This window comes from Acinonyx jubatus, chromosome A2 (genome assembly GCF_027475565.1).
Source record: "Acinonyx jubatus isolate Ajub_Pintada_27869175 chromosome A2, VMU_Ajub_asm_v1.0, whole genome shotgun sequence".
In the NCBI taxonomy this organism is placed as follows: Eukaryota; Metazoa; Chordata; class Mammalia; order Carnivora; family Felidae; genus Acinonyx; species Acinonyx jubatus.
Genome location: NC_069383.1, coordinates 108,605,014 through 108,618,021, shown reverse-complemented (window position 1 = coordinate 108,618,021; position 13,008 = coordinate 108,605,014). Strand labels below are relative to the sequence as shown.

Sequence of the window (13,008 nt, the reverse complement as noted above, 5' to 3'; positions counted from 1 at the left end):
GCCACCCGAGGAAAGGGAAGCGCCCGGTGGGAGGGAGAGCAATGCGAGAGCCTGGCCGAAGCAGCTCTCCCTCCCCCTGGCCTACTCCTTGTGCAGGGCGCCTGAGTCCCCGTTTTACGGTCGTTCGGGTGTAGAGCAAAGACGAGGAAACAGAGCACACGACAGAGCTGGCACAAGAGGAATGCGGGCAAAGTGCCCGTGACGTAGCACGCGTTCAATGAACGACAGCTGTTTTCACTATTAAGAGGCCTAGACAGGCTAATGGGAGGAGAGAGGTGAAGTGAGAGGAAAAGGAGGGGAAGGGAAGGGAGAGGCAGAGCAAACGTGAGTTCACTGAAGCCTAAGGAGCCATCCCACTGTGATCCTGAGGAGGGTCCCTGGCTCACCACCGTGGCGTTCTCGACCGCGGCTCTCGGAATGACTGCTTGCCTCAGACCAGAGTCTCGAGAGTCTAAACAAGGGAAAAGCCCAGGGAAAGACCCGAGTACATCTAATTGTCTAGCACTTCTTTTCAGTGCGGGGGGATATGCCGCTGCGTCAAGCAGCTAGCTTTACGGGGGAAATGAATTCAATCTCTACCTTATACCGCGTACCAAAATAAATTACTGTGAAAGAGTTAAGTGTAAAAACTGAAGGTGAAAAAGAACAAAGGAAATAAAGGGGCATATATCTCAGGGAGGGAAAGGATTTTCTAAACATAAAGCAAAGAAAAACACATAAAAACATTTCAAACATTTCAAAAGAAAGACCGTCCAAGTTCGTAAAAAATACGTTATGTCTAAAGCTACTATAATAAAGATAAAAGTGATAAACTGGAAAAATGTTTTTTATATACGTCAGAGAAAAAGTTAGCATCCTTTTTATATGCAGATCTGTACAGTGGCAGGAAAGAACTAAAGCTTCAATAGAAAAAAATCTAAAGGTAGTAACAGCTAATATTTATGGAGTACTTGTGACGTACCAAGCACCGTGCTAAGCGCGTTAGATGTATTACTGCATTTAAACCTCACAACCCTATGATACTATTTCCTAGATGAGAAAATTGAGGCTTAGGTTGCTACTTGCCAAAAATCACATAGCTATTAAGTGTCGCTGCAGGGACTTTGGGAATCTGCCTGATGCCAGAATCTGCTCTTAATTATACCATGCCTCAAATCAGAAAAGACTGTAAATGGTCAGAATATATATACACATACACGAAGTTAAAACTTACTAGCAATTGAAGGCCATTATAATTTGCCTATCAAATTGACCAAGATATTGGGGCGCCTGGGTGGCTCAGTCAGTTAAGCGGATCGCGAGTTCGAGCCCCACATCGGGCTCTGTGCTGACAGCTTGGAGCCTGGACCCTGCTTCGGATTCTGCATCTCTCTCTCTTTCTCTGCCCCTCCCCCACTCACAGTCTCTGTCTCTCAAAAAATGAATAAAAACATTAAAAAAAATAAAAAAACAAATTGACCAACATTTCTCAATGACAAAATACAGTTGTGGGAAGGGTCCAAAACACTGGCATTCATTCCACCTTTGGTGGATATGCAAACTGGAAAGACCTTTCTGGAGGCTGATTGGGAAATACTGAACAAAAGCCTGTGGAAAGATTCCCATCCTTTGTGTCAGACACGCTCCACCCCCTCCAGATCCCCTCTCTATCCTTCTCTACCCCATGAATTACATCAATAGGCCATGTCCTTGCTTCCTGACCAGACTCCTCAACAGAGGCAGGGGAAGAAGGAATGACAGGGCCTCTGGCAGAAGATGGGAGGAGAAGGGGTGGGTTATAGTCACCCAGTGACTGCTGGGTCACTGCTCTTGTCAGGATTACTTGCTCTCCACCACACTCTATCTATCCCTCCTGGCTCCTTTCATCCATCCCTCCCTCTGTCCCTTAGGGTGTACGGGCGCTGAGTGCCCCACTGCCACTAGCCCTGGGTTCTTGTTGCTGGCCTATCCCTTGCCCACACCTTTCTAAGTCCCTTGTTCTATAAGTAAACCCTCCCTGGATTATCTCACTTTGACTGTGTCTTCTATTTCTCTGTGGGATGCTGATACATCCCACCCAGGAAATACATCTTTACACCTAGCAATTTTATTCTAGAAACGTATTATGAGGAAATAATCAAAAAACTGCAAAAAACATATAATAATAGTGTTAGCAACATTCAAACTGTTAACAACCTAAATATTCAACGAGAGAGAGCTGGTTTTATATATAAAATGATCCACATGATGAAATACTGCATAGTCATTAAAAACCAGGTTAAAAAGGAATACTTAATGATGTGGAAATACACTTGTGAAATATTTTAAGTGAAAACAGGATTCCAATGTGGCACATAAAAGTGACCAGAAGGTTGTATCCCAAAGTATTAATAGTCATTCTCTTTGAGTTGTGAGGTCATGGATGAATTATTATTTTCTTCTTTGCAGTTGTCATGTTTTCTACCATCTCCGTGTATTCTTTTTATAATTAGAGAACATAAATCCAAAATACTATATACTCTCAAAAGAAAGATTAGGACTAAATTCTGCAACACCCCACCCCCATGTGCATGCATATACACACACTGCCAGGGCAACATTTAAAAACCGGCTTCTACTGGGTGCCTGGGTGGCCCAGCCAGTTAAACATCTGACTCCTGATTTCAGCTCAGGTCATGATCTCCCGGTTTATGGGCTCGAGCCCCATGCCGGGCTCCACGCTGACAGCACAGAGCCTGCTTGGGTTGCCCCCTTTCCTCTCTGCTCCTCCACCACTCATTCTCTCTCTCTCAAAATGAATAAACTTAAGAAAAAAAAAAAAGAAAAAAGGAATGGGCACAGCTGCCAAAGCCACAAGCATGAAGACACACATCTGTATCCAGTCCCTAACTGCAGACATTCCTGCTCGCTGCCAGGCCTCAGGCTCACTTTGGCCCGCACGCGGTCATCAGCCATGCTCTATAAACCCCAGACACAGCTCTGGTGCATGATTGAGAGAAAGGCAGTTACAGTGCCTTGATCAAGGGTCCGAGAGACCGCAGGAAGGGCGCGGGAACCTTCGACAGAGATGATACAGCACAGCAGGGCAACAAACAAAACCCTAGACCTTGGAAAGACCTAGGCTTGGACCATGACTGAGCATACGAACAGGTGCATGACCTTAGGCATGCTTTTAGCTCCTCTGAGCCACAGTTCTCTCATGTCTAAATGGGGAGAAGGTTTCGCTCACGGGCTGTAAGCGTTCTAGAGTTATGTGAACACAGAACATGGGCTCCCTAAACAGCAGCAAAGGTTAAAAAGAAAAGAGCCTCTTGGATCAGTAAAGCATTCAGAGCCCCAGAGACTGGGCCTCTGTACAGGAGGGCAGCAGCATGGTAAAAGCTGGCGGGAGAGACAAGAGATGTGATTTGAACAAGGAAATGGTCCTCTGGCGTTCTGCCTGACGGCCTCAGTCCCAGCTGTAGTCAGCACATACTCTTAGATGAGGAAAGCTACCTGCAGTGGGTCCCAGGTCCAGGCTGGAGTCATTCAGCTCCTCCTCTTCTTCCCAGAAGTACTGTGGCGGCTGCAGGATGCGGGACTCTTCACTCTCTTCGCTGGGGAAGCCCGAGCCAGGGGCCCCCAGGCCAGCTCCCAGCCCCATGGCCTCACTGGGTTCCTCCGAGTCCAGCGGCTCCAGGCCCGTGGGTGGCAGGAGGTCCAGCAAGGAGGTGGAGGTGAGGCCCTCGGGGCCAGGCTCATCAGACCCAGCCGCGCATGTGCCCAGGGACGCTCCTGCACAGACACGGAAGCCAGATGGTTGTGAGAGGCCGGAAAGGTCAGACTGGCGAAGGTCACCCTGGAAAGAACCCAGGGGTGGTGGTGGGGGGACTGCAGAGGGGTAGGGGGGACACTCCTGACACCCAGGGGCTGCCAGGGGCTGCTGTTCTCACTCCACGAAGGCCAAACTGCCCAGCCCTCCCTGTGAAGGGGCAAAGGAGAGACCAACGGAGGTGGGCAGGACAGAGTGAGGTTTATCTGGCTCAGCACCCACTGGGAATTTGCTCACTCAGAAACTGCTCCCAGTGCCCACCTTCCTCACAACTGGGCTAGGTGCTCAGGGCACAGATGCAGTGAAGGACAGGTCCCTGCTTATAAGGACTCTGTGTGCACACTGTTCCCCAGGCTTCCACCCTAAGCTGAACAGTTTCCAAAACTGCATTAGGAACGTGATTTGTATTTCAGCAGTACGATCTCCTGAACAGTCTTTAAGAGCCACATGAGATCGCAGTTCAAACTCATGCAGTGTCGATAATAACATATTTGTTTAGAATCTTGGAGGATCCCTCTTTCCTAACCTATAACACAAATGAACAAACAAAACCGAGTAAATTAAAGGGCATCTTTTCTTCTTCTCTCTCACTCCCACTCACTAAGAATAGGAAGACAGCCCTATTTGCCCGCTTCACAACTTAATTACACAAATATTACTACCTCGCTATATGTCTTCTGGAAAGTTGCTTAAAACCTCTCTGTCTCCTCATCCGAAAGTTAAGCAAGGTGGGTGAAATGACCTCTACATTTTCTGTTCCAAGACTAACGTTCAGTGATGTAGGGAAGAGATATATCCCGCTACCCCTGTGGTGCACTGGGCCCTGGCTTGAGTAGCTCACGGAAATTTTTTGTGATGTTTTTAATAAAAAATGAGAGCGAACACTATTGTGCTAAATGCTTTGCAAGCGTCATCTGAACTTGGATCCTTACAACCACCTTATGAAGCAGTCGCAAGCCCTAAGTTTGGCATCCAGAGCGCGGTGGAGACTGCATGGTACGCACGGTCAGACAGCATGGGACCGTGAATGCAACATTTAGTCATAAGGAAAGCCCTCCGAGTGAACTGGGCTTAACACAGTTAAGAAGTATGCAGGAGAGGGTCAACAGATCCTGAAATGGAACACAGAAGGATGCCCTGCAGAGAGAGCTTGGGCCAAGCAAGCAGGTTTGCGTCCTGGCTTCACTGAGCCACTCTGGGTAAGCTACTTCTCCACCAGGGGCCCCGGTTTCCTCATCTGTAAAGCAAGGACAAAAATTCCACAGCTTCCCGGGAGGCAGGGACCTCAAATGAGGTAAGCTCCCTACAGACTGGGCTCCAACGAACAGGCTGTATTCCATAAATGTAAGTAATATTATCCTACCTACTGGGACGTTCTTGGCCAGGAAAAGAGAATATTCGAGAGGCAATGGTCAGTATCTTCCAATATATTAAAATACAAGGTTGATGTGAATATGAATAATACAGACCACAGTTATTCTATGTGACTTCAGAGGAAAACTCAGGACTGATGAGTGGAAACCCAGGATGGCATCTAAGCCTCAAAGAGCTTTTAACCAGCAGCAGGTAATGCCTGGGGCCACCTGTGCCCACCACCCAGCTCCTGCTCCCGCTTCCAGCCTCTGCTTCTGAGAAGCGCTCCCTGGCCATTCCCAGACTAGGCCAGGCACCTTCCTCGTACCATAGCCTCTGAACCAATTCCTGCACTTTTCTCACCAAACCATAACAGGCCATCTTACAGCCTCCTTCCCTCACGCGGTGTGTCCCGTGTCTGATTCCACTTGGTCAACCCCACTGAGTGGGACCTCGTGACACTAAGGTCAGAGAGCTAGTTAATAGAAGAGCTGTAATTAGCCGGTCTCTCCCCTCAAACGTGACCACTGCATGGAAAGCGTAGTCTAAGTTTTACATACAATACCAGCAGGTACGACAGCCCCGTTCTGCAGAGGTGGTACCCCCCAAGACTGGGGGAACCAGATGTGATCAACTTACCCAGAAAAACCTCACACAGTCCATGAAGGAAAAATGTCAATTGATGAGAAACGTTTGCAATAATGACATAAAAATTTCACGGATCCCCAGGGCCCCTGAGCAGCCAATCTCTGAAAAGGCCATTGGCTGAAAATCTTTATCTATATATACCAGCATCTAGCAGGTGTGTGGGGAAAGACGCTTTGTCAGCCTTTATTGAAAGGCGCACACTGGTTTTCTTCAGGAATTCTTGGAATTTTATCCTCCATAAAACCACTGGAGGATCAAATTTGCATTGCCTCTTTGACACCTGAGAGTTGCCTCTCTCAGAGCTGACCCGTGGCATGAAGGGAGCAAAGTCACTCCCTCCTAGGCCTTGGTCCGGCTCTGCAGAGCAGCGTGGACCTTGAGAAAACGAATATGCCCTCTCCAGGAAAGGCTGACCAGCAGTCCCGATGATGTCTCACCTCTGCTGACCAAATACCGCCTAGTCAGTGAAGCTCTCTGCGCAGAGGATGAGGTGAGTTCCTCCATTCTCCAAACCTCTCCCCTCCACCTGTCAGGCAGAGAAGCCACCGTCTCCCTCCACCTTCTCTCCCCCTCCCTCCTCCTCTTCCTTTCCAACCATCTAATAGGAATGAACAGAGATTTTGTTGATCTTGCTGAAAAGCTGTGTGTGAAAAAAGGGATCTGGGTTTTCATCCCTTTTCCAGCACACAGTTCTGTTTTCTTGAAGCTATTTTTCCCCTGAGATGATTATTTTTTCTTTATATAGACCTTGGTATGTTCAAAAGCCTTGGCCACGGGTGATTATTTAAGTAATTGCGAGAGGTTACTTATTTTCCAACTTGCCCCCGAAAATAGTAGCTGAGACCTAAGCATTCTCTGTGTAATTGCTTTTGCACTTGATAATTAATCTGCTTTAATTGAAGACTCCATCTGATTTGGAAGTTCAGAATTACACTCTTTGTGACTTTCTTTTTTTTCCTCTAGCACCTAAAATGTTCTGTTACTTCATGACTCCCAACAGAGAGAGAGGGAGAGAAAAAGAAGGCACATGAAAAGGATTCGGGGACCAGCGTCAAAGAATTGAAAATCTGACCCAGACTCAGAAAAAGAGGCGAATGAAGCAGGCTTACATCTTAGGGGGTGAAAAAAAAACAAGGCCTTACTAATCCCCGTGTTTTATCTCCCCTGCAATCTGCTTCTGATCCAAACATCCTTTTCTGATGTCTACCATCAGCTACACCCCCACCCTTTCCCTCATCAGCAGCTTTGAAGTACAGATCTGCCTAAGCCCTTGCCAGACACCAATACGGGGAGCCTCCCAGCAGCACCTGCCACGCGGCCCCCACACCCTTGAGCGTCAGCTACAACAGAAATCGTCTAGCACAATCACCCTGCCACACACGCACATTCCTATGTGTGTCTGGATGCGTCTGAGGAGCAAAGCTGAAGGGTTCTCAAAGGCTTTCTATAGAAAGGTGTAGAAGAACGAGACGTACTGCTGAACACACACGTCTCCAAGAGGGAGGCGACAACGTACATCACATACATCATGAAGTGTGCACAGGAGGGAGCAGGTGAGAGGCGAGTAGGAGTGGAGCTGCCCATAGTGATCCATGGCCAGCCACAGCTGGGCATGGGTCCTGACCCACCATGCCTGCCAGCTCTGGTGTGGCTGTCGCACAAAGAAGCAGCAGGCTAATCAATATGTAATTTATTTGTTGAGCCTCACCTCTTCCAAAGAAGGTTTAAGGTATGCAAACACAGACATGGGTGTGTGTGAGCGTCTGAGACACGATCTGATGGACGCATTTCTGTGCACACCCCCTTTGGTCCTTAGCTATCCCTGGACTGATGGTGGCGAAAAGCTACCCTCGCTGACTAACCCTTCCGGGGGCATGCTCGGAGCGGGAGGCCCCTTTCTGCTCCTAGTCATTTTCCCTGGGATCCTGTCACCGTGGGCCATGGCAATGGCCCATCTCACTGCCATGCTTGTTCTCCCTCCTCAGGCTGAGACCCTTTACAGCCTCTCCTTCACTCCCACAGATCCTCGCATGTGCCTGTGTCCTTGTGGGTTAACTGCACGGGAGGTGACTAAGTGGCCAGTGTCCCAGGCAAACTCCCACGTCACACGCACACATGTCAATACGCCTGTGTGTCCCTCAGAAGTGGAGTCGGCCAAGGCTATCTGATAAGTGAGCCCGTACACACATGCACACACGTGTGCACACACACTCATTCCAGTACGCCTCTCCACCAACCCCGATTAGCAGTCACCCCTTAATACGTACTCATGGCTGTGTCCGCCACATGGAGAAGGTGTTCGGTACTGTCCCTATGTGACCCACCCTTGCGGACAGCACTTCTCCCCCACCCCTCATTCAGTGGTGGTGGCCTGTCTCACCGGCTGCCACATGCCTGTGCCCACCCGCCATGCACACACCTGAATCCCACGTCTGCCACTCAGAGGCCGTCCAGCAGGTTCTGTCACGGGCACATGCATTTCACACCTGCCCCCCACATTTCACCTGTCATCACCCACACACATCCCAATGCCCTTGCGCACCGCTGAACGGGAACCACATCTCAGAAGGTCTCTCACGCGCACCCCTGCGCGGCAGCAGCGCAGGAGCTATCCAGCAGTGTCGCTGTCACAAGCAGACCTGGTTGCTGTCATACGTGTTTTTGTTTTTTGTTTTTTGTTTTTTTTTGTCAGCTCCTAATAAAGTTCCCCCGCACAGTCTAGACAGGCTTTGACAACGACACACCCCCCCCTCCTGTCCGGCAGCACCACACGCGCGTAAACACACCCCCCTCATTGTCGCAGCAGCTGTGTGTACGGCTGTTTGGCACTTTCCCCCTCGCGGCCGCAAGACATCCGCGCCCCACGCCCACTGTGGTGGCCTCACGGACCCTGTAAATGCCGTGTCTCCCTGTGTGGCTGTCGCCCAGCTGGCGGCCAGGGTCCGCCCTCCTCTCGCCAATGCTCCCACCCTCCCCAAGCCCCCCCCCCCCAACAGAGCCCCCAGAGAGCGCGTGCAGGCGCGCCCTCCATCCACCACACTCCTCGTGCCTCCCCTGCGTGCGTGTGTGTGTGTGTCCACACGCACGCCCCCGCGCCGGGGAACCGCTCTCACACGAGGCACACGCGGGGGCCCCACGCCCCCCCACCCCGCGCCCCGGGAGCGCGCGTGTCGCGGACGGCGTAGCAGCCCAGCCGAACCCCGCGCTCCCGCGCCTCGCGCTCCGGCCCCTTTGTTGGCTGCCCGGGAGCTGTCCAGCACCGCGGCCCGCCGCCGCCGCCGCCGCCGCCGCCCGCCCCGGCCCCGCCACCGCCCGCCCGCGCGGCGCGCACTCACCCCCGGCCAGCAGCAGCAGCAGCGGCGGCAGCAGCGGCGGCAGCCGGACGGCCCGCAGCAGCCTGCCCATGGTGCAGCCGTCGCCGCCCGCAGCCGCAACGGCGCGGCGCCTCGGCCGGCGTCAGGGGCCGCGCGGGCGGCGGCGGCGGCGCGCGCCCGCCCCATTGGCCCGCGTGGCCGTCACTCACCCCCGGCCCCGCCCGGCCGCGTGCCGCGGGCGCGCCCCCGCGGAGACGAGGCGGGCGCGCGGGCGGCCGCCCCTCCGCGCGGTCCCCCGGCGCCCGGTCGGCCAATCAGCGCCGCGGGTGCCTGGAGAGGCGGGGCCGCGACCGTGACCTCCCGGAGTCCGGCCTCGCACCTCTAGCCTTCGAGAGCAGAGGCCACCTGCCTGGGGCCCGGTGTCGGAGGAGGGCGCGCCCGCACCACCTAGTCATCCATTGGATGGAAACCTTTCCTGCGCGCCCAGGAGGCAGCGGGTGGTCACCTGCATGGAATGCCACTGTTCAGAGAAGCCAGGAACGACCCCTGACCCTGTTGACGTGAAGAGTATCTTTAATCCTGCATCAACAGGTTGAACATCAAGAGGTTGAATGGGACTCTAGGAGGTGTGGGGTCAGGGAAATCTTCTCAGGGGCCCTTGAGCTGGGCAAGCCCTGATGGCCAAGGCAAGAGAAAAACTAGGCAAAGGCCCCGGGACAGGAGCGAACCAAAAATGGGACTTAGAGCCAGGCAGTCTAGTGCATTCAAAATGGCTCAGAGACCTTAAGCCAAACTCTTCTCTCCTCTGGGCCCTGGTTGCTTCATCTGTTATATATGCGCTTTCCGTTATTAGGGCAGCGTTTTTTAACTTCCTGTTGAATATTTCATCCTTTTTGGTAACTAAAGTTCTTTCATGTGCCAAGCACCATGGTAGTGAACAAGACAGCCACAACCCATATTCCCAGAGCTTACTCTAGTGAAGGTCTGTTAAGGTCTAGTAAGGTCTGTTAAGACCTATAAGGGGCTATGAGAGAGTATGGAAGGGAGCATTTACACGTGACTTCCTGAAGAAACATTTAAGCTAGCACCTGGACGGATGAAGGGGTATTAGGTTGGGTTAGGAAGGAAGTCTTCCAAGAAGAAAGAAAGGTGCATTGGCAATTCCTGAGCTAGAATGGAGCTCAGTCTCTTTAAGGAACAGAGCAAAGTCCTCACCCTTTCAGAATTACTGCAATTTAAACAGCTGCAGCAGTGATAATTATGTGGAGTTTTACTTTATATATAGCATATTTGGAAAACATTGCTTTCAATAAAATAAATTGTTATATTGAACCTGCTTTTTCAAATTATATTCTCATCACGCTATCCAGGGGTAGAGCACTAGGTATTGTAGATGATCTCAAAGGACTCTTCCAGGACTACCTACTTAGGGGAAATAAGAGTTGGGGTGAAGGGGGATAGCGTGGGAATGGGTCCCAAGCAAAGAACATGGGCAAAATGTAGCATGGTGTGGTAATACATGGCATATCATATTTAGGGGAATGATGAATTTCAAGATTAGCCTGGGGGCAGGAGACAAGGTTAGAAAGAGGACTTAGGAGCTAAATACCTTAATTAATCTTTGGTTAATTTGTACAAAGTAGTAAGCCCTTATATTACAAATGAGGAAGTGAAACACAAGGAGAAAGTGATGGTCTAAGAACATAATGAAAAGCAGTACCATAAAATTAGAACCTTTAGGTAAAGTTATTCTTATTTAATTAACAGAACTACATCATTCTGTTTAGCCTGCGGTCAATGTAAACTCCACAGGCCATTGGAGTCTAAGGACACTATGGGTTCCAGAAAAGTAGGTGAAGATGTGGTAGTAAAAGATCTTGACCAGTGTCTCTATGAAAGTACAAATTAAAGTAGACCTATTTTGGGGCACCTGGGTGGCTCAGTCAGTTAAGCATCTGACTTTGGCTCAGGTCATGATCTCACGGTTCATGGGTTCGGGCCCCATGTTGGGCTCTGTGCTGACAGCTCAGAGCCTGGAGCCTGCTTTGGATTCTGGGTCTCCCTTTCTCTCTGCTCCTCCCCCACTCGTGCTCTGTCTCTCTCTCAAAAACAAATAAACATTAAAAAAAATTTTTTTTAAAGGAGACCTATTTAATAACAGTTCACACAAAAAGCCCACAAATAGGTAATGGCTACAAAGTGTAAAGCAATTTGGGACTTAAAATGAGTAGTGTCCAGAACAAGGAAGTTAATGGTCCTGTTATTCTGAACTGCGTGAACTTCATTAACATTCTATTTTTTATAGTAACCTTTTTCTTTTTAGGAAGGACCAAGTAACAGAGGAGAAATCCAGGAAGATGTCATGAAAAACAACTATTAAAGCTGAGAGTATCTGACTTAGGAAAGAAAAGACTAGGGTGCATCTAGACCCATCATCTATCTCCTTCTATCTGGCCAGTCTCCTCCACTTGGGCTCACCATTGTATTATCTGTCTCCTTTTCAAGGACTTCCATTTTAGGGTATCTCTTTTCTGACGGTGTCAGTCTTTTTTCCTCTGGATCATTTTCATTAGATACAAACATGATCCAGAACCTCTCACCTTAAAAGAAGGAGGAGCAGGAGGAGGAGGAAGAGGGTGGGAGGAGGAAGAGGGAAGGGGGGAGGAGGCAGAGGGGGGAAGGGGTGAGAAGGGGGAGGAGGAGGAGGGAAAGGGGAGGAGGGGGAAGAGGGAAGGGGGGAGGAGGAGGAGGAAGAGAAGAAAAAAGAAAAAAATGGGGGATATGAAATCATGCTACTGGTACACTGACTACATGTCCCTGTTTTCCCCTTCTGCTCATGATTCCTAGACATGATAGGAAAGATACACATATACACATGGGTCCAAATGGGCACTGGAAAAGAAGATGGGATCAGCTGGTGTTCTCAAATGAGGAGGAATTACTTGAAAGATAAAAAGCAAATGAGATATAATTGACGGAGGGAACCACAGTCTAAAATGCATACCTGTCTAAATAATCTTAGGTTAAAGAGTGAATCACAATATCAATTTTAGTCTATTTAGAAATTAATGACAATGTGAGAACACTGCATATCAAAATCCATAGAATATAGCCAACAATTCACATAAGAGTTTTTATAGCTACAAATGCATTTATTGGGGGGGGGGGGGGGAACCACAGGTTAAATGTAAAGGAACTAAGCATTCAATTTAAAAAGCTTTAAACTACACACACATAACATGAATCAATAAATTTCTATTGTTGTTAAAATAACAATAAAAATCCAGTAGAACTGATTGCTAAAAGCCTGTTATTTGAAACGATAAATAAAACAGTCAAACCTTTAGTATAAGATAGAAAAGAAAGACATTAGTAAATACCATTAGGAATGAAAAAGAGAACAAAACTAGACATAAGATTTTTAAACTACAGGCAAAACTTGACCTATATCAATAAAATTTAAAATGCAGTTGAAATGAATACTTTTAAGGAGTACACAAATTACTGAAAACTGATTCAAATAGTAGAAAAGCTAAATAAACAGCGGAGAAAATTAAAAGACAGTAAAAATCAACCCTTAAAAGAGACATTAAGTCCCCTTCGGAATGAATGTATCCTGTCAAACCTTCAATGTATAAACTCTTCTGAGCAAGGTTAGAAAGTGTTCCAATTCACTTTATGAGGCTAGTGTAACCCCACTGCCAAAACAACTAAGAATAATACAAATAGAAAAAAATCCCCAATCTTCCTGAACACAGATGCAACTTTCATAAAGAAAATATGAGCAAGCTGCTAATGAGCAATGTACTAAAAATTTAATAGACCATGATTAAATACGACTTAACACAGGGACATAAGATTGGTTGAGTATTAGCAAAAGTCACTAATTTAACTCCCTGCATT

At 48.9% G+C, this 13,008-nt stretch overlaps 1 protein-coding gene across 2 annotated transcripts in view; it reads right to left on the bottom strand.

Moving 5' to 3' along the window:
* PODXL2 (podocalyxin like 2) overlaps positions 1-9,245 on the bottom strand; it is a 39,878-nt gene extending 30,633 nt beyond the window's left edge. For both annotated transcript variants that reach the window (XM_027049807.2, XM_053218837.1), the window contains exons 1-2: positions 9,127-9,245; positions 3,475-3,753 (exon numbers count right to left, since the gene is read on the bottom strand). In XM_027049807.2, coding sequence (XP_026905608.2) covers positions 3,475-3,753; positions 9,127-9,196 — 349 coding nt within the window. In that variant the 5' untranslated portion in view covers positions 9,197-9,245. The remainder of the gene's footprint in view (positions 1-3,474; positions 3,754-9,126) is intronic.
* Positions 9,246-13,008: the final 3,763 nt, after the last annotated feature.